The 26,213-nt window shown below is 31.6% G+C and overlaps 4 protein-coding genes across 4 annotated transcripts; 1 reads left to right on the top strand and 3 right to left on the bottom strand.

Annotated features, from left to right (window-relative positions):
* Positions 1–25: 25 nt before the first annotated feature.
* Positions 26–3,150, top strand: ATPsynO (ATP synthase subunit O, mitochondrial). Its single transcript, XM_068777747.1, has 4 exons — positions 26–142; positions 229–483; positions 572–763; positions 2,921–3,150. Exons 1-4 carry the CDS (start codon positions 116–118, stop codon positions 3,074–3,076), a joined length of 630 nt encoding a protein of 209 aa, XP_068633848.1. The 5' UTR covers positions 26–115; the 3' UTR covers positions 3,077–3,150.
* Positions 3,151–5,009: 1,859 nt separating this feature from the next.
* On the bottom strand, positions 5,010–6,040 carry LOC137918362 (c-Myc-binding protein). Its single transcript, XM_068761140.1, has 2 exons — positions 5,932–6,040; positions 5,010–5,829 (listed from the first exon to the last, which is right to left on the bottom strand). The coding sequence occupies exons 1-2, from the start codon at positions 5,944–5,946 to the stop codon at positions 5,581–5,583; spliced, it is 264 nt and encodes an 87-aa protein (XP_068617241.1). The 5' UTR covers positions 5,947–6,040; the 3' UTR covers positions 5,010–5,580.
* A 1,730-nt stretch (positions 6,041–7,770) lies between these two features.
* CCT8 (chaperonin containing TCP1 subunit 8) lies at positions 7,771–11,281 on the bottom strand. The gene is made up of 6 exons (XM_068777751.1): positions 11,121–11,281; positions 10,322–10,879; positions 9,877–10,251; positions 9,336–9,562; positions 8,638–8,833; positions 7,771–8,204 (listed from the first exon to the last, which is right to left on the bottom strand). Exons 1-6 carry the CDS (start codon positions 11,178–11,180, stop codon positions 7,983–7,985), a joined length of 1,638 nt encoding a protein of 545 aa, XP_068633852.1. The 5' UTR covers positions 11,181–11,281; the 3' UTR covers positions 7,771–7,982.
* A 2,261-nt stretch (positions 11,282–13,542) lies between these two features.
* Positions 13,543–26,213, bottom strand: LOC137933667 (kelch-like protein 5). The gene is made up of 10 exons (XM_068777669.1): positions 25,882–26,213; positions 25,567–25,727; positions 25,260–25,462; positions 22,954–23,151; positions 22,085–22,267; positions 21,348–21,500; positions 20,233–20,393; positions 19,220–19,427; positions 17,513–17,702; positions 13,543–17,169 (listed from the first exon to the last, which is right to left on the bottom strand). Exons 1-10 carry the CDS (start codon positions 26,109–26,111, stop codon positions 17,027–17,029), a joined length of 1,830 nt encoding a protein of 609 aa, XP_068633770.1. The 5' UTR covers positions 26,112–26,213; the 3' UTR covers positions 13,543–17,026.

Below are 26,213 nucleotides of genomic sequence, written 5' to 3'. Positions count from 1 at the left end.
TGTCATTGTCATTTATTGATTTTTATCTATGCTGTGTCTTTGTCGATGTCCCTTGTAGCAGCCGTGTGTGCCCGATAATTTATAATTTGGCATAAAATTTTAAAATCTTACTATCATGTCTTTAAGCAGGACCAATATGCTGGTATAGATTATATATATTATTTTGTTACATACCATTTAAACTTTTTTTCTGTGGAAATAAATAATGTTACGTAATGTCTCCCTCAGGTACGTTCGCTGAGCACATCATCTACTTCAGCCCAACTTGTAAAAGCTCCAATTCAAGTGTTTGGATTGGAAGGCAGATACGCGTCGGCTTTGTATTCCGCGGCGTCGAAAAATAAGGCATTGGATACAGTGGAGAAAGAATTGTCTCAGTTTCAGCAATCTATAAAAACTGATGCCAAACTTAAAGAATTCATTATTAATCCCACACTGAAAAGAACTTTGAAAGTAGAAGCACTGAAACATGTGGCTACTAAGGTAATATACAGCTCTGACTTGATTAACACTAATAAGTCCTTAGATAAGTTATATTTTTCTTTAATTCAGTATAATATTGTTTTTTTAGATCAACCTATCAGCAACAACAAGCAATTTGTTAGGGTTGCTGGCAGAAAATGGACGTTTGAACAAATTAGAGGCAGTCATCAATGCATACAAAGTTATAATGGCTGCTCATAGGGGAGAGGTTACTTGCGAGGTAATCACAGCGAAGCCTTTGGATGAAGCTCAAAAACAAAGTTTAGAAGCTGCATTAAAGGTAAAAATAAGCCTAAACTCAAATTACAGTATAATAAGTAATTATTAAAATTAAGCAAAAAAATATATTTAAAAAATAATGATTACCCCAAAGTAAGGTAAGCTGTTATTAAAAAAATATTAACTATTTTCTTACACAAATATAAATACACTTGAATTTGACATGTCTCATTGATTTTAGAGCACATAAATTACTTTTTATATCAATGTTATACAACAATGCTTTTAATTTTAAATAAGTGTAATAAATGGTGTTATCAGATAGCACTTTTAATACATTATAATAAATGTATAAGAGGTTTGTTGAGTTTTGACCAAATAAAATTTGTAAGAACTTGTCAACATTTGAAATATTAGTTTTACTTTAAGATCTGAAAAATCAAATCATGCTATTCCAAGGGAATGACAATGTAAGGTGCATTTTATTCATTTCCACTTCATCTCTTTCTGTTCTTACTGTGATTTTTTTTGTGATATTGTATGATTTATCAGTTGCATGAAAATTAGCATAGGTAGGTAAATTTAAAAAGATTTATAGCATAAGTATACTATTTATTGTAACTAGTTCATTTTGTTTAATTTGCAGTAAATTAACTGGCACCCAAAGAAAGATGATAAACCTTTATTTGCCTTGAGTTTTACAGAAAATTGCTAGCCATATGGATATCAATATCTCGATCTATAGTTATATGTTAAATTACTTAACAGTAAACTAAAAGGGTTCACATGTTTTAGTTTTAACATCATATTTATATATACATGATATACACACACATATATATATATATATATATGTATGTGTGTGTGTGTGTGTATATGTATATATATAAAACTATGCAATTTACTGATTGTGCTAAAATAATGTTTGTTTTTTCTGTAGTGGTTAAAATCTACTATAGTTTCAACATTATATACTCATATACATTTTGGTGTTAAGCTGGAAAGCATTTTTATATTGATAAAGTCCCAGGATACTTATGGTAAAGCCATTCTGATAATAATACCTGTTTGTGCAAGTGTGAGACAAATTACACCTGCTTTTGCACAAAAGGAAAAACTAAATATAATCCCTTCTGTTTATTTATCTGTTAGTATTGCAACCTCTCTAATTTCTAGAAAAAAGAATTCTATATACTATGCTAATATATGCACTAAAATGTCAAATTTCTGACTACAAACATCTACACAATTTTGTGTTGCCCTAATTGTGCTGGTTATTAGGGTATAATTTGTCGAAGTATATAATTGTTAGAGATTAGACATTTTATAAAGACAAAATTTTAAATTCTAATGTGTTTCAACACAGGAGATAATTCTTTGAATTTTTTAATTAATTTTTAATAATTTATAATTTTTTGGGCTAATAAAATAATGTAAACATTGGAAGTAAAATATTTATGTAGAAAACAATAACTTAATGGTGACATTTTACATTGTATTTTGATTTTTTACTGTTCCCATTGGATGGAAATATGCCTTTTTCTGAAGGTATGGACTGCAATATTTGTGCCAAGCTAAAATCAGTAACTTTACTGAAAATCAGTAAAGCAATTATCTTCATTAGTTGAGATTTACATTGTAAATTAGATAAAATAGGATTATTTATACAAAAATTACTACTTAATGCCTTAAGGGCACTGACTAGTTTTAGGGACATAGTAAAAGGCCTAGGACTTAGTTTTTTTTGGAATTGAATACTAAGTCATTTTGTTGGGTAACAGGGGAACAAATCTCACTTATGTGCATTTTGTTTGATAGTTGCAATGAATGGCTTGCTATAAGTAAACACTCAATTTTTCACAAGGATTTCAACATGTTGAATCGGGACTATGTTGTTACATATCATTATTAATAAACATTCTTATTATAGGTCTTTATTCTTGTTTTTAAACTTAACAATTCTTATCATATATGTTATTGTCGGTTAATGTTTGTATTGAAAACTAATTTTTCAAATATCTGATGCACCTAGATGTTACTATAAACTTCTGAGCTCTTAACATTATGTGTTATATGTGTATTTAAGCTCTTTACTACTTTATAATTAAGATTTCCAAGTTGTAATTGAGTTTTTCAGGTGATTAATTGGAATATCTATGCAGATTAAATTAACTTGCCATAATCAATGAAACTATTTTTTACCATTATTATATTTCAGAAATTCCTGAAAGGTAAGGAAAGTCTTAAGCTAACAGCAAAGGTTGATCCTTCTCTCATTGGTGGAATGATTGTATCTATTGGTGACAAATATGTGGATATGAGTGTGGCCAGTAAAGTTAAAAAATACACTGAACTTATCAGTGCTGCCGCTTGAAGAAACAATTTCTTAAAGCAATAGTCTATCACATAATGATTTAGCAAACGATTATTTGGAATAAAATTATATGTTAAATATTCTTGCTGTTTTATTTGAATATAAAGTAAACTTTATCTGTCTTAAAAAGTTAAGAAAGCTTTATAGTTAAATAGGACTACACAGCTTTTGTGCCTAATACAATTCTATTTAGAAAGATTTATCAAAAGTTAAATTTATTTTGGATACATTTCAGGAATTGAGAGTCAACACTAAAATAGCACATCCTAAAATTGTCCTTTATGGTCAACAATTATTAAATGTTTATTTCTACTTCAAGAGAAAAAAATCTTTCAATAAAACATTTTTAGATAATGTACAATATAACACCCAAATGTGTTTAATTTACAATTTTCAGACTTAGTCAATGATAGCTAATAATCTCTTTTAGTAGTTAGTACATTGTTATTGACAATGGGAATACATCATGAACAAGATCCAGTATATTATTGTCTTAATCATAATAATTTATTATATATAGTAAGACCTTACTTAATTGTTAAGTTACCAAACAGTGTGGCTGTGAATCTTGTTTAATGTGGTGCTGTGCAGACATTATTGTGACAGATATTATGATCATTAGGCTTTATCATGAAAAACAAGAAGAGAAAGCAACCAGAAAAAGTATTTCACTGGAAACTAAAATGCAAGCAATTAGAAGAATACATTCTGGGGAATGTCAATCTCAAATTAATGCTGCATTAAATTTAACAACTTCAACATTGAGGACAATTGTTAAGAATAAAATAAAATTCATCAGCAACTGCTATAACGTCAAGCTCTGCAACTCGAATTACCCATTCTAGAAATACATTAATGACAAAATTGAATTCAATATGCCATTAATAACATTATGAAACTTTCGTTGCTAGTCGGGATCGGTGTAATAGATTTAAACATCAAAATAATCTGCACAACAAAGATTACAGAAGAAGCAGCAAGTGATGATACGATTGCGGTGGCTGAATTCGGCGGCGGAGATTTAAAATTAAAACCACTAGTAATCTACCAAGTTACCTGTGATTTGGGTGTCTATTAAAAAATCATGGAAAATTTGTCGTGAATCAGCAAAAAAACATTTTTTTTTGCCGCCTAACACGGCTGCTTTAATAAACCCATCAATGGATTTAAGCCATTATAACTTATTTTATGGCAACTTGTGGTAAACATTTAAGCAGATACTTGAAAAAACATATGGAGAAGAAAGCAATCAATGAGAATTTTGGAAAAATTACAATATTATGAATGCTGTAGAAAACATAAAACTTTCCTAGAATGAGATAACAGAAAGATCTTTGAAAGGAATACTCCTTTGGTCAGATTTTATTTTAACATTGGACTCATCAATATGGATGAAATAATGGAATTAATGAAACAATAAAATAAATAAATAGTTCAAGAAACAGCGGCTAGTCTTTCTAATGATGAGCTCAAGGAATTAACTGACCAATAAGAAAACAATCAAATCAAATCCAATTTGTTGAAAATCATCCAAATTTTGACAGGAGTCCATAAGCAAGACTGAGGGTTATAAATGCTTTATCTACTTATCAACAGCTTCTAACAGAGCACAAAAGGAAAACACAACAAACATTGAATGAAATTTTGTTAGTTCTTTAAGTACATGTCTTTAAATTTTTATTTTTATAAGAAATAAACATTTGATTTTGTTTTCATAACAAAAAACATAATTGTTTAATTTTATACCTAATAAGTTTTCCAACTACCTTCCTTTAATCTTTATCTACATGATAAGGTAGCAGATCAATGAACTGATTGATTAGTGCTGTTTCACATTACAATCTTCTTTGATGAAACATATGTGTTAAGCAGTATCTTACTATATAATAGATTCCACATCCAACAAATGTATAGCAATAAAACAACATTTAAATGAACAAAAATTTTATGTGCCTTATGCACTCAAACTTAAATCTTACATAAACAATAAAACTTTCATACCACAAATAACACTATGTTTATAAATACTTTTCCATTAGTCAGGTGCAAATGTTGCCAATCAAATGCAAAAGTCACAAAGTGGAGCGGATGACAAAACAGTCAATACAATAAAAGACGAAATTTTTAACTAAAAACAAATATTAATGAATTGTAATGAAACAATAACATACTCCTGAAAAAACAGTTCCATTTCTTTATTCCGAGGGCATGATATGATGCACTCTTTGCCAAAATATTCATAGAAAGATACAGGCAAAAGTTTTCTCTTGACAAAAAAGGACTGCAACTTTTTCAGTCTTAGTTTTTTCCATATAGTTTATAAAATAATTAAGATTAAAGAAAAAGGGAAAACATATGATAGTAAAAATTTTGCAGAATGTTCGCATGCGCCCTGCTAACGGCAAAGTACTAATTAATATTATTAAAATCTTTAACGAGATAATTTTTGAGGTCATCGCATGTTACTGAGATCATCTGTACAACTGTCATCAAGATGACAAATTTTATCCTTCTGCTGGAGCTGTTTCGCCTTTCAAAAGCGCGTTTTCTGCTTCTAGCTCAGCAATTCGAGCCTTAGCAGCTTCAAGTTCATCCTCTCCACCATCGGTCCCTAAGTGTTTGCGAACGTACTCCAGGGCATCTTCTGGCTTGTCTGGTTCTTCATACAAACTAACTAAAACTTTAGTCAGAGCATCCATTACTCCTGCCCTTTCTAAGTATCTCCTAAATTCTTCTCTTTTGGAATCAATAGGCTAAAAAGGAAACAAAATTTGCGATACAATTTTAAAATGTAAACAGAAGTTGTCGCAAATGTAAATATAAGTTTCTGACGACTATAATTACTTATGACTTACTTTATATGATGACATTATTCTTTTTCTCTATTTCTATGTTAATTAGATGTTATATTTAATATTGTCGTCTGCTTCCTTATAACAATTTCAAACTAGCAACGATAATATGACTTTCACACTGACAAATGACAGTATTTATAGACATCTTATTTAAAAGAAAACAGGCCTGCAATTTTGTAGTTTTTTAAATTTTCATAAATAACATTTTATTGTAAAACTTAATGCGCTTTGTATATATTGCACATGTTTTTTATAGAAAAACATATGCAATACTTATTTTTGAACAAAAATTTGTATAATACCTAATAAAAAATTTAAGTAAATTTTTTCATTTACAAGTACCGACAACCACATCGCATTAATATTATTGTTCATTAGTTTTGTTTCATTTCCCAAAGCATTTTATGGAAATATAGGTCATAGTGATGGCTAGGTTGAATTCCATAATGCTTATATTGCCTCCAAAATTTTTAAATAAAATTCAGTTTCTATCCTTGGGTACATATACTATATATAGAGCGATGATTAAGGAAACGGGCAGGTTTTGGTCTAGATTTAAATACTGGACGAATCAACGGCAGTAATCACAAGACAATTTACAAATGTAAAAGTATGAGGGATATTTACTTGGGCCGGTAGTTCTTTGAGGTAATAACAACACGAAGTCCAAAGTAGAAATGTGTATATTCATCACGCTTAGCCTATATTTATACCGATTTAAACTATGAAAACAATGTTCAACCAACAAAATTCGTCAGCCAATCGCAAATCGAGAAGTATTGTAGAGCGCTCTCTTTCGCTAGGAACTTGTCGTAACGCCGTACGGTCCGACGTAGGTGCTCCAACTATTTCGTTACGAACAAAAACGTGTGTGCTTGGGGTAAGGTTCTTGTCTACAAATGTTAGTGGTTACGTTGTGCTTGTTGCAGGCATTGACATTAACTTAGCCATAACGTCGGTGAGTTGGCGAACGTATTCTGCATCGTTAACGTTTGTCGGCGTTGGTACGAAGAAATGGTAAGGTTTCCATAGCTATCTTTGTAGTTTATTATTGCAGGGCAAACGTTGTTGTCTCATCATAGCGCTCTTCGTTGTCTACATAGTACAGTAGGTAGTCCTCTTACCATTGCGTTGTATAGTTCCGCGCGCCTTAAATGCTGCCTTCATACTACGGCGCCATCTCTCTACCTGTCCTGTCCGTTCGCTTGTAGATAAAAAGCTGTGATAGCTATACATTGTATTCCACACTTTTTCAAAAAATATAAAGATGTTTATTCGAAATTGGAACTTTTTCAGAAGTAATGATCGTCAATTTATAATCTATTTATTTTTTTGAATCTATGCTTCGAAAAGATGCGCAAGAAAAAATTCCTTAATAACACATCTAAAGTTCAACTCATTTATATATACTTTATCGGATATAGCCTAAATGAAATCAAAATAATCAGGCGACATCACTGCTAAAGATTTTTATCTTTTAAATATTCATTTATTGAATAAGTTTTCTATCTATCGTCTATTTATCGCTTTAACGCTGAACGAGTAAACAATACTACAACTACCTTACATTATGTTATAAAAACATGTCGAAATACCAATATCACAATCTGCAGAAATCGAGAGTCGAACAGAAATAGTTTTTAAAATTGTAGAAAAATCAATAAAAATCACATAGTGTAGCAATCATTTTATCACTCTCTTTTTGTAAAGAAGGGTATCATCTAGTTTACATGTCGGACTAAAAATATTATTCTTTATACAGAATAAATAATTAATATTTTATACAGAATAAATATTTTAAAGAAAGGAAAAAAAAATTGTTAGCAAATCATACTCATATTAGCAGTTTGTTATAATTTATTAATTAATCTAAAAATATAACAGTGAGCTGTGGAAAAATTATCATTTGTGATTAACTTGAAGAAATGCTGTTATTGTAAGTAACAAATAAACAAATTAAAGCAAATAGATTAAACTCAGGACAATACTCAAAAGCTTCGCGCTTTATTAATAAAGTAATTTAAACCTCCAAATTAATAATTAAAAGAATATTAGGATTCATCATCACTGCCAGGGGCTGCTTTTGGTTTGGGACCACCAGCCCTCTTTGCCATTATGATCTGGTTTACTTTCAGAATTGTAGTAGCTGCACCTACTGCATACTTGATACCCCAGCTTTTAAGCAGATATGCATCAAGAACACCCTTGGCTTTTGCGTCACACACATCATTGCTCTCAGAGTCAATGTCGAAACCATAATTTTGTTTTCCATCCTGAAACAATATTATTTATAGTAACTGGAATTGATATTTTTACCAAAAAATTAGAGATGTTTAATACATTTTTTTTACAATTCAATATATAAACTATTACAATTCTTAATCTGTTGGCTTTTAGAATTGCACTGTACAATACCATTCTATTAAAGGTACAAAAAATTATAATGTATTATACAATTCACAGAACACACATATAATTAAACTAATACCTCATTGGGTTTTACAAAACATTGTTACTAAAAATGTTATGATGTAGTTTAGAGAGTAAAGAATTTTTAAAAAAAAAATAATCACTGTCTGTAGTCATTAAAGCAATAAAATGGGAGACATTGATTTATAATGAAGCATTGGAAATTAAAAAAATTATTTAAAATAAATACATTCTATAAAACTATAATATAATATTGTATATTTAAAAGGAAGTTACCTTGTGTGCTTTGTAAAGGTTATTAATAACTTCAGTGGCATTTGCTCCTGTGTTATCAACTAAAGCTCGTGGAATACTTTCAAGTGCAACAGCAAATTTTCGGATAGCATACTGTTCCAGACCTGGTAATGTGTCAGCATATTGAAGAAGTTTTTGTGCTAATTCTATTTCTGTTGCACCAGCACCAGGTAAAAAGCTGTAATAAATAGGAAAAAAATATTTGATTTTTTAATTAATTAGTTTTATATTCAAGATTTGTTGGTTTAATGTAAGGGTTCCCAGATGTTTTTCTCATAGACCACCTAAAAATTCAACTGATTCCAGAAGAGCCACTGCAGCTACATTTCTACCATATTCCCAAAACTAAACAAAAATGTGAATATTAGATTTAACTATGCAAACATTTCTCTTTGCACACTAGAAAAAGCATTGTGGCACAATCTCAACATATCCTCATTAAGGAATATGCAAGTTTTAACAAGTAACAAGAGTTACAATATTATCTGCCTACATTGATGGGTGAAGTCACACCAACATTTTAGCTCTTTACTACCAAAAGCAGTTAAATTTTAGTAGACCCCATTGAGTCTCTTGTGGACACCTGGACCACTTTGGGGACCCAATGGTCTGTGGCTCTACTATGCATTGGCCTAAATGTCTTTTAATAAACACTCTTACAAATGTTATATGAAATTTACCGTCCATCCCTGGCAATTGCTTTAAATGTGTTGACTCCATCATCAATTGCTCTTTCAATGTCATCCATGTAATTGTCAGTTGAACCTCGAATTACAACAGTTGATATACGTGATTCTGAAGCTTCCATAGAGAAAACTACTACTCTTGTGTCACCAAGTTCATCTACACGTACAGTGTCACAATATCCTTGTTCATCTGATGTTGGTGTGGTTAATCTTGGTAAAACCTAAAATTTGATCAATTTACACATTGTTAACATAATTTCAAAAAAATATGAAGAGAACTTTTCTTTGAATTCTGAAAATTAAAAAATGGGATGTTTCATTGCCAGAGTTCTTTATTTAAGTTACACAGTAGCAACATTATGTAACAGTTAAATTACACATACATTTTATGTAACTGCAGAAATAGTAATCATTGTTTTTTTTATATATAGTGTGATCATTCTTTTTTGTGTTAATATTTATCATTGCAAACATTCCTTAAAACAAACTGTCTAGCAATAAATTAACACATCTCTCAAGGCAGACATATACTTACAGTAGCATTAACAGTCTTTGCAAGTCGGCGTAGATCAAATTTTGAATTAAGCCGCACGGCCATCAATCCATATTTGTTAAGGTAATGCAATGCCATATCACCAAACTTTGCACCAGCCACTACCACTTTGACCCCAGCATCTGCTATATCTTTTATCTGTTTCTCTAGAAGTGTTTCTTCTCCTCTACTAAAGTCTAGAAGTTCATCAGCAGTTTTTATGAGCACTGTGCCCTTGGTTTCTGTTTGTGTCACATCTACAGGACAGGAGTAAACTACTACTTTAGCTTTTGTGGCTGATGTGATATCACCTTCAACCTCACGTTTAAATACCATTCCAGATAAAACTTCTGATTGCTGAAGTCCTGCACCAAGTATCTGAAATAAAGATTATGTTTATTTTTGTTTGTGATTCTTAAAATTTTATGACATATGTTTTAGTACACACCTTACATATCCGAACATTATCTACATTAAAAGTAGTTTTCTCTGGCAGTATTGCGATACATGCTTTAGCAACAAGACTGGCAATAAAATCCTCATTACCATATTGTTTGGACATAATAGATGGTTTAATTCCTGCAATAACAGCTTCAAGATTTTTGGGGTCCTTTATTTCATGGCAAATTAGCCCAGATAATAATTCAATGCTTTTATCTAAAGCTTTTTCATACCCATCTGCAATTTCACTTGGTGTGACCCCTAAGCGCAACAACTCTTCCGCTGCCTCTAGCAGAGCTCCTGAGAGTACAATGACAAAGTTAGTGCCATCTCCAACTTCAGAGTCCTGCATCTGGCTAGCTAGCACCATTAACTTGGCAGCTGGATGCTCCACGTCAAGTTCTCTAATTATGGTACCAGCATCACTTGTTACAAATTGCTTTTCTATGTGGTTTATTATTAACTTGTTCATACCATTTGGCCCATAAGCTGAACGCACACTTTGTGCGAATTGCTTACATGCTTTTATATTATTAAAAACAGATTCCTCTAAACCTGTTAACATCTGGAAAAGAGCGAGTTATATTAGTTAACAATAATTACTAAAATAAAAATATACATTATCTGAAAACCATTAGTATGTTAGTTAAAATAGATTTTTCGTTTGCACTATACAAAAAGTGTAGAAATTTGAACATATCCAGTTATCTAAAAACTTTTTTAATAGAAAATAAATCCAGTCTGGTTCGTCGGCTTCGGCGCACATGACTCGCCATTAAAGTTTTTGGTTATAAGTATTAACTTACCCGTGCACCGTCTTTTAACATCTGAGGGACACCTGGGGCTTTAGGAATATGAAGAGCCATTTTTCTGAATTTTTAATTAGTCTTGTTTTATAGTATTTTATAAACTTTCAGAATTAGAATCACGATATTCAACTGACTAACCACAGTAATACCAGTGTTGCCTTTACAAAAACCGAACTGCCAAGAAAAAGTTAGCTTTTGATTTTATACAAATGACTTTTATTTTAAATAAGTATTATCCAATAACGGAGGTTAGCTTTATATACACAGAATATTGAAATGGTGGAGATATGGAGATACGTTGCTTTTTTTATAATACACAACAGCAGCAACACGATGTTTTTTTTACAGTTTATTTTTCTTTATACTTATTGTTTATTACTATAAACAAATTTAGAATTTTATTTATTATTATTATCAAATAAAACATTTATAACTGTATTTGTATGTGTTCGTTTAAAGAATAATTTAAAACAAATGTTAGAAATTTTATGAAGCTCATTGAAAACTATCTTCATTGAGTTTAATACAGTTCTATAAATGTTGAAACGCACACTCTTCATGAGAAAATTCTTCACTGCCAAAGTTATGGCTAGTTTCAGTGACTTTTAGTGAAATTATTAAGGCGTTTAGGAGCATACCCTAATATTTAAAACTGAATATAAATCTTAATCCAGCGGATTATACCAGGACTAGATGTCTGCCAGTTTTCTTGTCGGTTGGTGAACAAAACGTCTGTTTCTTTCATACTTGAGCAGATCTCATTGGAAGTATTAATGGCGCGGTACAATAAACATATGGCTAATACAAAATAGATGAAGTTTTGAAAATTAGACTTGACTGCATATTCGGTTTTTGTGATGCTAATACAGCTATCTATGCGGTTCTTTTAATCACCTCGGTCTCCTTTAACCCTTTGCACTCGAGGCCTTTTTCGCTTGCGCGAACCAGCAACACGAGACGATTTTGGCCAAATTCGGGTCTGACCAAGAGCTCTGTGGTGAGTGACCCGTAATATGGCGAAATGCAGCGAATGTTGTCTTGAAAGTCTTTGATTCAGCTAAAGCATAAATATTGATACCCCATTTTGTGGGTTTCTTCAGATTGTAAATTCGATCGAGTTACGAAATTCGACCCTTGAAATTTATAGTGGACTCATTCACACATATGTGCTCGCCCGGGATAAAATAATCCAAAATTTCGAGGTGACAGTCTAAAAAGCAGCTTATGCGTTGTAGGCGCGTTCGTGAATTGGTGTTACGTGTTGGAATAGTTTCCAGGTGAAGCATCCAGAAGATTTGGCTAAATCTATCTCTAGTGAATGTATTCGAATAGAAAGGAATATAATTGACGACATTCCTCGACCAATATTCTTGTAAATTGGCCAACGGCATCGTCCCCATATTGATTACGATAGCAAATGCCCAGAACTTTTCGTTCGTCACATCACGCCAGCTTCGCTAAATCGGATTTGCAGATAGCGTCTTCCCTCCCAATTTTTTTTGCATATGTATTGGTTTCACAAACATTTTTTTTCACGAGGTCATTAGTGAAAAACATCTCGTCTTCGTCCGACCTCGAGCTGATCTGATCTTCCTCCATATTTTTCGGGTTCAAATACTTTTTTGATACTATATTTACTGCCAAGACTGTTTCAAGCGAATGCTACACTGAAACTAACTTAATTGAGCTAAAATTTGGCTACAATGTAAACAGAGCCTAGTCCACGAAAGTACTTTCGAGAAAAATATCTTATCGCATATTGTAAATTAGGAGATCCAGTTACAAAACACCATAGCGTCGTAGCAGCGTAGTTCGATTTAAAGTTTTAAAACACTCGAGCGCCGCTCGAGTTGCCACTTCGAATCGGCCGGGCGCTGTATCGGCGCCGCTCGAGTGCAAAGGGTTAATATTACAAAAAAATGCAGATTGGTGTGAAAATAAGAAAAGGCAATAAATGTTCATATAAGAATGAGAAACATAGTTCCTTTAAATTTTGACGGTACTCAAGGCCAGACTGAGTATATCATCATATTTTAGGTATTAATCGATATTTTAAGTTTTCTAATTTACCTTAAATCCAGTTGGAGGTTCATGTTTAGTATTAATGTTATGCTAGCTGAAGTTGGCATATGTTGTGTTCACGAACATTTTATATTTTAACACATGCTTTTTAATCCATTAATTGAAACCTGATAGAGTTGAAATAAAATTTCGTTTATTACTTACCTTACATTCTTACCATATATATACAAACACCTTTATACGTGTATGAGTATATATTGGATAAATAAGAAATAAGTGAACAACATACTTTTATAATTTTTATTTCAATCTTATTTGAAATACAGTAAAATTAAATGGAATATCCAAAATGAATATAAGATCAAACCATTTTAGTTAAAACTATCATATCAGTAAATGTGAAAATATAAAAACAAAAACGGGTATCGAATATTTAATAATTACTTGATTCGAAATTAAAAAGATAAATAATACTGCTAAAAATACTTTTTTATAAATTTAAATATTTTTGGGTTTAACAACAATTTATATTAATTTTTGAGCTAAAATAAAAGGCTTAATACACTTTTGTGTATTGTAATTGGCACGGTTATAACAAAAGTACCAAAACAAAAAAAAAGATGTATGTGATTATTCTTGATTTAAAGTGAAACTGAACAAGTCGTATTTCTAGTTGGAATTAAAATTATCAATGAATGCATGATTTAATTCATATATTTTTAGGGAACTACATTTTGATTACAAACTATAGTAAAATCTAAAAAAATGTTATACAATACACATTTTCACCTTCTTGGTATGCCGCTTTGTAAATATTTTTTTTATTTTTTACACGCATTGTGCAATGGCGGACAATAAGTCAAGGAGTGAGGGATTTTTTAGGAACATGTGATATTTACGCCTTAATAATTATGATTGGAATTAAATTTGACATCTTTAGTAATATAATTTTTAGTAATTTAGACTTTTAAATATCTAAAAATCTAGGCTTGAGATCAGTATTAGTATTCAATTAAACATACACTGTCTAATACATCAATATTGAACATATCACTAAAATTGTAAATTTTACACCTAAACAAATGTGAAACATAAAAGTGACACTAAATTTTAATAGAAAGATTATAAATCTTATAGATAAAAAACCTGCATGCATGTAAGTTCGGAAGAATTAAGAACCAAATATTTCCTTTAAATGGTACGTCTAAAATACGTTTTTTTGTTTAAGTAGCCTACAGCAATAGAAAGGAATCAACTTTAATTGAAGCAGCAAGACTAATAATTTTAAATATTAATTTCTTTTACTTGACGAACACTCACGATTGTAAATGAATTTGTGGATATATACCCATTTTACGGATACATGCAATTTTTAATGTATGCTTAACATAAACAAATTTTTAAAGGAACCGCAAATGTAAAATAGATCGTATTTTTTTCTTATATTAAAAAATATATGATTAAAAAATTAGGTACTTTTTAAAACAGAATGTTAATAACGTTTAACATTCTAGGCTTCTTTATAAATCTGTTTTACATAAAAGTTATTGGATTGGCTTGATCAATTCAGGTGTAGAACATAAAATATAAATACATAAATATATGTAATATAGAAATATTAAGTGAAATTGGTGGACCAATATATATATATAATAAATATCAAATATGTAATGAAAACAGATGTGTCAAAAGGCAGTTGGATATGTATTAACGGTTTCAACTTCTCGGGAGAATTGCTTTGGATTTGCAAGTTACTACAAAAAAGCTCGGAGCTTACATACGATTATAGGGATTGACATCTTATATTAGGAAGTAATTTTTGACGATCCCATTAAAAGCACCTGAGTATTTTTAGAAAAATAAATAATAGTAATTTACAATTCTATAAAAAGTACATTTCATTTCTTAACGTACATATACAATAATTAAATTTAGTGTTTTCTTTTTAAATGCAGGCTTTCTTAGGTTTTATAAAAATATTTTCTTAATGACTTTGAAAATAGATCACAGTACACAATTAATGGATAGCACCATACTTTGATTGAAGTAGGTGTTTTTAAAGAAACAACTGGTTAAAAAAATGTTTCTACTTATCTCATAGACATATTAAGTAAACGCAAAAAAGTTACATTTTCTAATTCTAAACTAGTCACTAAAACCCTGTATAGCGGGGATTTTCTAGACAAATTAATATCGGGTATTTACTCAAGTATATCTCATGCACGTAGTTCAAATCGATAATACCAGGTATACTGGGAGCGGTGAGGTGATGATATAATCTTAAAATTATTTTGAATTGTTCACTATTTTATATTACATCCAAGTTTCTTTTTATTCCGAAAAAAAATATTGGAAAATTCAATATCTTTTAGATTTTATCAACTTCTTAAGTAGATTCAATTAATCAATCAATTGGTTATATCAATACTATTGATTAATCAACCTGTTAATGGAATTGTATATATTGGAATGTCATAAAAAATATTACAATGCAACCGAGACCGCTGTAGCGCCACCAGTATCGGCCGTTCCATGCAGTCAGTCAGTCTACCGTCAATGCTCGCGGCAACGGAATTAAGGCGCGGTACAGCGGTTTTAGTAGCACTATAAAAATGTATTTTTTAGAAATGGCCTTTCATTGCTGCCCAAATTGCATCATTTAAGATTTTTAATGACAATCTAGTATCACACTTTGCTGGGTAAAGAATTGAATCTAGTATAAATAACTTTTAGAAAAAAAGGTATGTAATCATAGAAATTTGTGTAATAAAATTTAAAATGGGTGAACAAAGCCATTTTTGATAAAAACACAACAGAAAAGTGTGATTTTAAAACGATTGAATATGTCAATGAAAAATATAAAAAATATGAAAATACTGTCATTGTAATATTCTTAGAAATAGTTCTGGTTACAAGATTTGACAGACATTCTTCACAATAAATTCCCGACTGTATACCAACGTAATGTACACAAAAATGGTTATGGATGTATATGTATGTTGGTTGAATCTAATTGACAACCAAAGCGCGATGTAACGGTCGCCTCCTACCGGTCCTGTTGGAAATCTGTTTACCAGTCTATATTCAACGATTGAAATGATAAAGAACGTTTGTGTGCTACACTATAAATTATTTCATACATGATAGCATATCTTGGGAATAATAATTTCGCTTCTAAACTATTCAATTATAGTCCCATCAAGTTTCTTTTTTTTGTTTTGCATTTATTATCGGGACTAATATTCTGCTCAACTTGACATCAATAAGAGATATCCATTGTAAGTATAATAAAGAATTTTTAATTTAAATATTTAGTTTCGCCTGAGTCATTTTGTGGTTTAAAAGGCGATAAAGGGAGTAAGTGTACTGGGCTAATGGTTCCTTCCACATATTAATTGAATGCTTCATAAGAGCAGAATTAAACTAGTTTCAAGGCATGGAGGTCTACACTTGTAGCTTTTCTTTTAAATAAAATTAAAATTAAAAAATAAAAAAAAAGCAGATTGGCGGCCACGGACCGGCAAGTGCAGCCTAGGATGCCCACAAGGTGGACAGATGACTTTGGTGAGTGAGGTAGAACCGAACAACAGAAATGATGATAAATTCTGTTTTAGAGAAACTTGGAAGTAAATTGTTGTTGAGAAGTACCCGATATGTAATAATTATATTAAATTCATGAATGATTTAATAATGGATGTATAAAGATTACTTAATTAGAAAAATAATTTGAAAATTTAAAGTACCTTAACGAGATTTAAGAATGTAATATTCGAATGAATTTTGAGATCTTTGTTAAGTAAATTTTAGTCTGAAAAGTTATACATAACTAGCATGTTTTTCATTTAAGCAATAATATAAGTAAGCAATTGATGTTGCTTGTATCAGAATACGTTCTTTGGTGGTGGGACCGCTACGACAGCAGCGCCCGCCCGTCCAGTCGTCAGCGGGGCCAGTTTGCGCCAGCTATTTGATTCCGAGTCGTATACTTCAACTACATTGAGATATTGCACGCCATCATAACCGCCTGTTTAAACAATAATATATAATATATATAAAGGAATAAGAATCCCCGAATGCAAAGTACAAATTTGCTGATTATTTATTTTATCTTAACACGTTCTTGCGGAGAAAGAAAAATTGAGAGGCAAATAGTGTACAATTATTTTTCTTTTTTCTATAAAAACTATTGAGTATAATACAACACATGTCCAACATTTGATATCAAAACCAAATAAAGTAGTATCTGGTTTTAATTTAAAAAAAAAACCCATAAACAGTTGCAATGTAATTGTGTATAATAAATAAACATGTGAACAATTACAACGTATACGTTTATTTACATTGAAATGATTATAACGATTACATACCAACGGCGACAATTCTATCGCCTAGCAAGCAGGAGCCAATGGCGTCTCTGGCGTATGAGAGCCTGGCCAGCAAGACCCATGTGTCGGCTACAGGATCGTAGCGCTCCACGCACGCTAGCCGGCCCCCTACCGTGTTAGCCGGGGCTTCGTGTCCTCCCAACGCGTAAAGATACCCGCCAGCTGCGCACACCTATAAAAAATTCATTGATTTTCAAAATAAGCGGTACAACAGCGAAATCTTTGTAAAAACTTTTGATGATTGATTGCATTGTCGAGGAAATTAAATGTAAGCCAATTTTTTGATGTAAAAAAAATCTCGCGATTCTAATAATAAACTGGTTAGGACACAAACTACAATTTTTCACCTTGTACCCTAAGGGTAGATATGATACTTGACTAATGACTGACAGATGTCAACTATATCGATTTAAAGAATTTATTGTTATAAACCATATACTAAATTGCTCAATGAGATTCATTATAATACTATATTTTAAGTATTACTTAAGTTAGGTCGTTGGATATTCAATATATAAACTAAAGTATGTATACTTTTTGTTTTGAAATTTGGATTTTAAATATTACAATATTGTTGGTCTTCTTTTTAGCCGATAGACGTCCACTGCAAAGCATTGACACCCCCCAAAGATCGCCACTGTGACCGGTATTGCGCTGCTAGCATCCAGCGACTTTCTGCGACGTTAACTATGTCGTCGATCTATCTAGTGAAGGACCTATCCACCGCCTCGAGGTCTCCATTTGAGACTCTTTCGGTCCCAACGGCCATCGGTTCCACGTGCGATGTGCCCCGCCCACTGCCTCTTCAGATGAGCAATTCTTTGAGCTTCGTTGAAGACCATGGTTCTTTTGCAAATCTCCTCATTTCTGATTCTCATTTCGATCTTGAAGCGAAACCCTAAACATATGTCTCTACATTGATCTCTAGGTGACCTTGAGCCTTCTTATAAGGCCTACCGTAAGCGACTACCTCTCGGATTCGTAAGTTATCACCGGCTACCCCCACTGGTGAGACTTTTGTCTTCAAACATTAGGATATTTTGAAGATGTCACTGAGCTTCGCGAACGCTGCTTATCCGATTTGCATTCAGCGAGTGACCTTTTTGTTGAAGTTGGACTTTCCAAGCTAGACCAGTTTGTCTCAGGTAAATATAATCATCTACAACTTTAAGCGAAGCAACTTCTTGAATAAGCACGACATGGAGACAGCAATTTCGTCTTGCCCATTTACAATGTAAGAAAAAATCAAAAAAAATGCAAAATTATTTATACGATTCTAGAAATCATTGGGTAGACAACTGTACTCCTTAAAACAATATAGTTTTGTTTTCGTAATTTGTTCTGGCATTAATTAATTGTATTTATATCTACTTCTTAAGCTGTAACTAAGTCATGCTATACTAAAATTAATAGATCTAAAAGTTAATTTAGTAAGTTAATACATGTGTATTATGTGTTAAGTTGCTTTAAGTTTAATATAACATATTATTTTTTTTTATAAATGTGTTGTTTTATTTTGTGTCCTTTGCAGAGTATTGATATTAAAATAGGACAATGAGTACTCTCAAATTTATTTGATTCTGGCTCCTATGTATTTTGTGTGATTTTGGGAGCTCGTAGTCCTTTTTCGCAATAGTGTTATATTTAAAATACGTTTGTCTCCAAAGTAATAAATAGAGAGATACGCACGCTGAGGCCGCAACGACGGCGCGTCATAGGTGCACAGTTGGTCCAGTGGTTGGTTGCGGGGTCGTAGCACTCGAGTGAGCGTAGGCAGGCGCCGCCATCGCGCCCCCCTGCAGCGTACAACCGTCCGCGTAGTGCCGCTACACCACAAGTGCTACGTGCTCCTGCCATTGGTGCTACGGTCGTCCATATACGCGAGCACGCGTCCCATCTAAAAAGTAGAACAACTTGACAATATGTGAATACTAACATATCAATTTCTTTTTATTTTAGTCCTTAGAATAATCAACATAAATTGAACGTAAAATTGTTAAAAATCCTCTTACAGTGTAAGTACTTTTTTATGTTATAATAAAATCTGGGAACGAATTGCTCTATTATTATATTAAGAACTAACGAAATGTAGAGATAAATTTATTTTTTTATATAGCTGACTATTTATTTATTATAAATGTATTACATAAATTAAAAGACTATTAACTAACGGCAAAACGGCAGTTTATAAAATTACCGTTGGAATTAGTAAAATACTTAGCTGACATTTTCTCGGCGAAGGGAATATTTCTAGAAAATTTCTAGTTTAAGCTTAATGGTTCTAGAGACCTCTTGATTATGGAACATAGGCAGTAGTGGTACAGGTGGACAGTATATATTGTGAAAATGTCGATAAAAACTTTTCGAACTTGATGTGGTCTTTTCTCACATCAGGACGCACTTGGAATCAACATAGATTTAAGTTGTAGGATTATATCATTTTTTAATCTGACTCTAGTTTATATATAATAGGGCTCTCTAAACAATAACTAATATTAAACGGCGTCTCTGGGACAGGTTCTATATATGTCGGCCTTACTACTTCTTTACGCCTATCCTTCATTTCTAACAATTACTTGTAAGAGTACCTTCACTTATCCGAGTAATTTCAATGATTGATAACACAACCTTTTTTTTTAAACATTACTTAAAATTATAGTCACCAGAAAGCAAATTCAAAATTAAAAATATTAATACTTCACCTTTCTACTGAATTCAAATATATCCATCCATCATGGCCACCAACAGCATAGATAGGAGAATTTGGTCCATCTCCAAGCAAAGCCACTCCCAGACCATGTCGGTGGGTGTTCATTGGAGCTAAAGTACTCCAGCTTAACGTGTTTAAATCGAAACACTCCACCTGTAACAACATGATCAGAAAGTTTAATCTGTGTGAGCAAAGATCGTGTATTTGTTGGTTCATTATTTTTTTTTATTTGGTAACCATAAACCTATAGACGCGGCTTAGGTAGTCCCCTAATTAGATGGACCAACGACAGTCAAGGTCGGGGGAAGTCAATGGATGCGGCTAGCGCAAAACCGGTCATCGTGGCGATTTTTGGATTAGCCTCTGCTTTGCAGTATGCTTCTATCGGCTCACATGGTGATGCTTTTGAAACTAGTATATAACACAAATTACAAGCTGTAAATAATCATTCATGGCTTGTAATTTATAAAGTAAAAGAAGAAGTAAGTTACACAGTATTTAATTCAACACTAAACATTATGGACAGAAGTATTTACATTGAGCTTATAAATTTAAAGTCACTCAGTTTTGCAGACAGCTGTTAGAAAATGGTATAGAAAAGTTGATTTTCATCAGCAAATGAGGATTGTCAATGTTACCTTTAACTAATACTTATAGAAAAGTGGCATTGGCTATCTCCATGCACTTTCTAGACAAGTTACTGTGAAATGGACAAGTCTAGATAAATTATTGTGCAAATGGTAACAGAGGATATTCGCAAATGAAATTCAAACAACAGTAGTAATATACAGGAAGATTAGTTTTACGTGTAAAAGCTTCAAATGGGTAAATATATAACTAATTTGCTATCAATTAATGTATTGTACAGAATATCCAAAAATCAAGATTAAGTACTCTATAGAAGTTAGGGCTAAACGTCTTCAGACCTTAGCTTCTTCAAACATGATATAGCTGTATATGGCATTGGTTAAACAGCGCTGTTCATTTAAAAAATAATAAAAATGCTAACCAAAATTTTAACTTCAAAACCCTGGTTGACTCATACACGGGCAGAATTGAAGCTACACCCTTCTATAAAACATTATAACAAAATAATAGTAAGCTTACGGTATTTAAAGTCTTCAATCCATCTCTTCCTCCAACTACTATAAGCTTGTTTTGCATTACAGCCACTCCAAACTGCAGCCTTCTTGCTCCCATACGCATAAATGGTGTCCAAGTATTTGTTCGCGGATCATACATTTCCATGTTACTTGCACCCTTTTCATTAAATTTAGTTATTAATTAAGTTAATTACAAAAATACACAACGTTTAAAGTGGTGTTGAGTTCATAATTTGTGTAAATAATTATTACTTATGAAATAAAATTGTCCCTTAACAGGTAATTATTGTGATGTTTTTCTTTTTCTAAATTCCTGACGGGGGCTTCCCGTAACACATGATCAATCGCGGGACTGTGGTGTTAACCATTCGAATTATATTTAATACAAGGTATCTATAATTATCTATAATATTTTTTTTGTTTCAATCTATATATTTTGTATAAGGTATCAAACCTTATACAAAAATCTGTTAAAACTAGTTACTTTCATTTTAAAATATAGCCATACTAAATAGAAGAATTTGATATATAATGTAAAAGTTAATAATTTTACAATTATTCAGAGAGTTCTTTAATACTGTTTTTGTTTTAATATAAGCTAGAACAGTTATGGCCAGGGCTGTGTATGTCTACAATAGGCAAACATATTTAATTTTCTGACTTGTTATGTGTAATTTATGTAAATATTGCAATTGGCATGCCTATTTGAAATAAATAAATAATAGAAAAAAGATGTATTACTTTGTAGCCGTCCATTCCACCTATAGCCAAAAGGCGTCCAATAGTTGAAGTTCTGGGTTGTGTTCTATGCGAAAAAAGGAGAGAACGCCTTTCAGGTAGAAGGTGCCACTTTACTGCTTCCATTATCAATGGTTGGCATTCTTGAACATTACCACAAGCTTGTTCCACTTTGTCAATTAAATACTGAAAAAATAGGTAAATTAAAAATAACTCTGGGGAAATAAAATATTGTATCAAAATATTAACAAAAATTAACTTCAAAAAAAGTATAACATATATACATAGTAAGAAAAGGACTAATATATAGCTAGTTCCACTATGTAGCAGTAGTCGTGCAATAAAGTGCACCGCCCGCCAGTCCGCTGATAAATGCGCATGCGGCAAACAATACGAATTACACCACTACCACCGTTAAATTACTCAACACGTGTTTCACCCCTCCATGGGGCATCCTCAGAAGTAATGTTACACCAATTAGTGCCAAACACCGAGTGCTGAGGAAGTATCTATATATTAGTACTTTTCTTATTTAGGATGGACTTCCGCAAAGTAATGCCTGAATCTATTAGATATATACACATAGCATTGCTGATTAAAATAGCAGAATCGCATTTTAATATCTAGTTTATTATATCTATAAATAAAGTTTATATTAGCTAAACAATTTCTTTATAAAAGGTAAAGTCAGAGAAATTTTAGAATTATACTATGTCAACAATTTTAAATAACGAAAAAGATTATATCAGAATATCATAAGAATATTAATTTCCACGGTCAATCTTTATTTTCAGCATAAGCCATGTGTAAAATTATACAAATAAATATACAATAAAAACGTAAAATAAAAATTACTTAATCATTATGAATACCTCAGATGAAAGTAGAGGCAATTTAATTAGTTTCAATAAAGAAGGTAAATGTTGCTCCCTGTTGGCATTGTCGTGTTGCACCCAAGTCATGAGACTTTCAAAAACATTTTCCTCAGAGACCACATTAAGATCATCTGATTTTAGCAATTTTGACAACTGGTCTGTTTGTAATGTTAAAAATTCTTGATGTTTTACAACCTAAAATATAATAAATTAACCAAATTATGTAAAAAAAAAACAAAATTAAATAATTAAGTGTAGATTCGGGGCACATTGCTCATGTATTCGACGGCTGTTAGGAGGTCTCGAGTCTCTCGAGTGGCGACCACAAGCTGGTAGTAGCAAAGTGGGTGGCACTGGGTCGACTGACGACATAGTTAAGATCAAGGGAAGTCGCTGAATGCGGGCCGCCCACAACCGGTCATCATGGCGATCTTTGGGGGAAGCCTATTCCTTGCAATGGACGTGCATCAGCTGAAACGAAGAAGAAGAAAAAGCTATGGAAGCATCTTGTACAAGTTCCTTATAGACAAATTAATTGGTTTCACTTGTTAATTCCTATCCCAAAATAATTCCAATACTAAACTGCTTTCCATGTAAAGCCACATATTGAACATGACCCACTTCTTGTTATCCATCATGTTTACCAGAGGATGTTTGCTAGACACAGGCTTTTCTATTGATTTTTAAAAGAACCAGCCAGAAGCAGCCTACTTCCAGTGTCTTTTAATTGAATATAATTAACAAATATTAATTGTCTCATAGAATGTTAAAAGACATAAAATACATTAAACTTATGTTATATACAACTTGCACCTTTTAACAATCTGATTTCAAACCTTTTTGATAATCAAATAGTTTAAATGTTTACTTAAGCCATAATAATAATATAGCCATAGGGTTATAGACATTATATATATTTTAAACGGCAAAATAAAACTTTTTTTCCATATTTGCCTTTTTAATATTTTTATTTGCCCTTATTTATATTTGCCATGTGCCTTTGAGCCTGCGACTGTCTCTATTTATATCTCTATTACATCAATTTCAGTTGTTAATTAATATTCTCATACTTTTTGTTATGCATTGTGGTTAGCATCTATTTTATTTATTATCCTAACCTCATATCTTATACAAATTTCAAGAATAAGCCAGCAAAAAGCGCTGCCTCTCATCCATATTCAGCTTTGTTTAATACTAGGTTTACAGGACCCATAAATTTGATGGATTTCGAAATCGATTTGAAATACATAAAACATTTTAATATTCAAAAACATTAATCTTAACTACTTTACGTTGTAAGTTTATATTTTCATTATGAGAGTCTAAACACTCAATTATTATTTCATTAAATAAACTAAATTTTGAAAGTTATATGAGTTATACCTACATTAATGAAGCCTATCAAATTGAGGGTTAGCTGATTATGTAAGTAATCCTTATGTATTTGCTTCGTTTTGTAAAATTATTCCTTCTATAGTAAATATAAGAGTGAACAATAAGTCTCTGATGCCTCCCACTCATTATAAATGAAACAAAACAAATTGTGTGGCTCAGTTGTCATGTTATTTTGCACTGGACAAAGTAACTTAATCTGCAGAATGTTTGAAGTTTTAAATGATGTTGTCTCTCTGATAATGGTGTTTTGAAAAGATATTTGGTTTATGTGTTGGTGCAATCTAACAACACACAAAAGCAATATTCAAAACCAGAAAGGACAAGATGGCGTTTATTCTCCTCAAATTTATATAAGTTAGAATACTGGATGTCACTGTATTTTAAAGTAAACCTAAAGTAAAAGTTCTCTTTCTATGCACCAAATGTTGAAATAAACAAATTTAAGGCAATACAAAATTTGTTCCAGAATCTTTTACTTTTTGTAATAAAATAAGGTTTGGTATTGATGTTCTGGAGCAAAAGTCATGCAAATAAAGTGTGAAAGGAGGTTATTTCCAATAGCCTTTTCAAGTGTTTTTATAATATTTTAGATTTAGCCGCAATAAACGCATGAAAATTGTATAAAGAGTGTATGGGATCCAAAACTCATAGTTAATACTATTATTTGTGAGAAAAAAGTTGACTTATTGACATTGTATTTTTAAATGAAGCCATATATTTTTCAACTTGGACTTAGTTTGAATAAGTTGATTTTTTAAGTTAAATATGTATTTTTACCTAATTTGAAAGGTGCTCATAGACACAGGTATATAAGAAACACCCATAAACCTAGTGCTAAAGAAAGTTCAAATTTTATTCCTAAAATTTATATAAAAATTAACTAAGATTTCTTTATAAATTTAATTCACCTGCATGAAATGTTGGTAGGTATACTCCAAAGCACTTTTGTGTAAAGTGAGACAAGACTGTTGTTCAGCAAATAAAGCAATTCCTAAACAGTTGCATGGGTCAAGTTGTTTCTTCAGAAAAGCACAGCAAGCTTTTGTGACTGAATTCAGTTGTAGTAAGCTTGCTGTAGACAATAGCACCTCTACAGATTCTTCTCGCAACTCTGCAAACAATATGAAATATATCAAAGCAAGCTGCTACAGATCAAGACAAAATAAATTGTGCTAATGTGTGTTATCTCTTGAAATAAAAAGAAATAGTATCAACCTATAGTGCCTGTGTAGCAATAATGCACCAGTGCTTGAAGTGCTTGTGAATCAACTCTCTCTAGAGTTATTTCATTTAATTGAGCTTCTCTCAAGGAGCCTGTAAACATTGCCGCAAAATACTCGCTGCATGACGATAATACTACTTTATGTGCTGGAATCCTGTTATGATAAAAAATAAAGTTATTTCACTATAAGTAGTTATAGCATAAACAATTTAAATACGAATAAAAGAGAAACCACTATTATGGTAACTTGTACATGCACAAAGGAATTCTATATTAAACAAGACAAAGGAAAGTAAATATTTGTCTACCTGCAGCCACCAGCGATAAGAACTACATCACAAAGTTTCTGTGATTGATAGTATGCATAAATATTTTTTAGAGTAGTTTCGGAATGTCCTTTATCACAATAAAATTCATCTTGACTTGATGCACTTGAAAGACTTAACTGACTTAGTTCTCGTGGTAATCCTTCGTCAACAGAGTTTGTGGAAATATTATCTCTAGACGATTCTGCTTTTTGAGAATCACAAGCCGACATTTTAAAAGACACAGCACAAATTTAATTATTTCTTTATTTCAAACTAACTGACTAAAGTCAAAGCAACAATGAATGAAAACAAAGACATGTCAAATAACTTGC

Source organism: Battus philenor, unplaced genomic scaffold (genome assembly GCF_028537555.1).
Source record: "Battus philenor isolate CCGP_79_NKW_IND1 unplaced genomic scaffold, ilBatPhil1.0.hap1 SCAF_14, whole genome shotgun sequence".
NCBI lineage: Eukaryota > Metazoa > Arthropoda > Insecta > Lepidoptera > Papilionidae > Battus > Battus philenor.
This window is presented reverse-complemented; position numbering and strand designations above follow the sequence as displayed.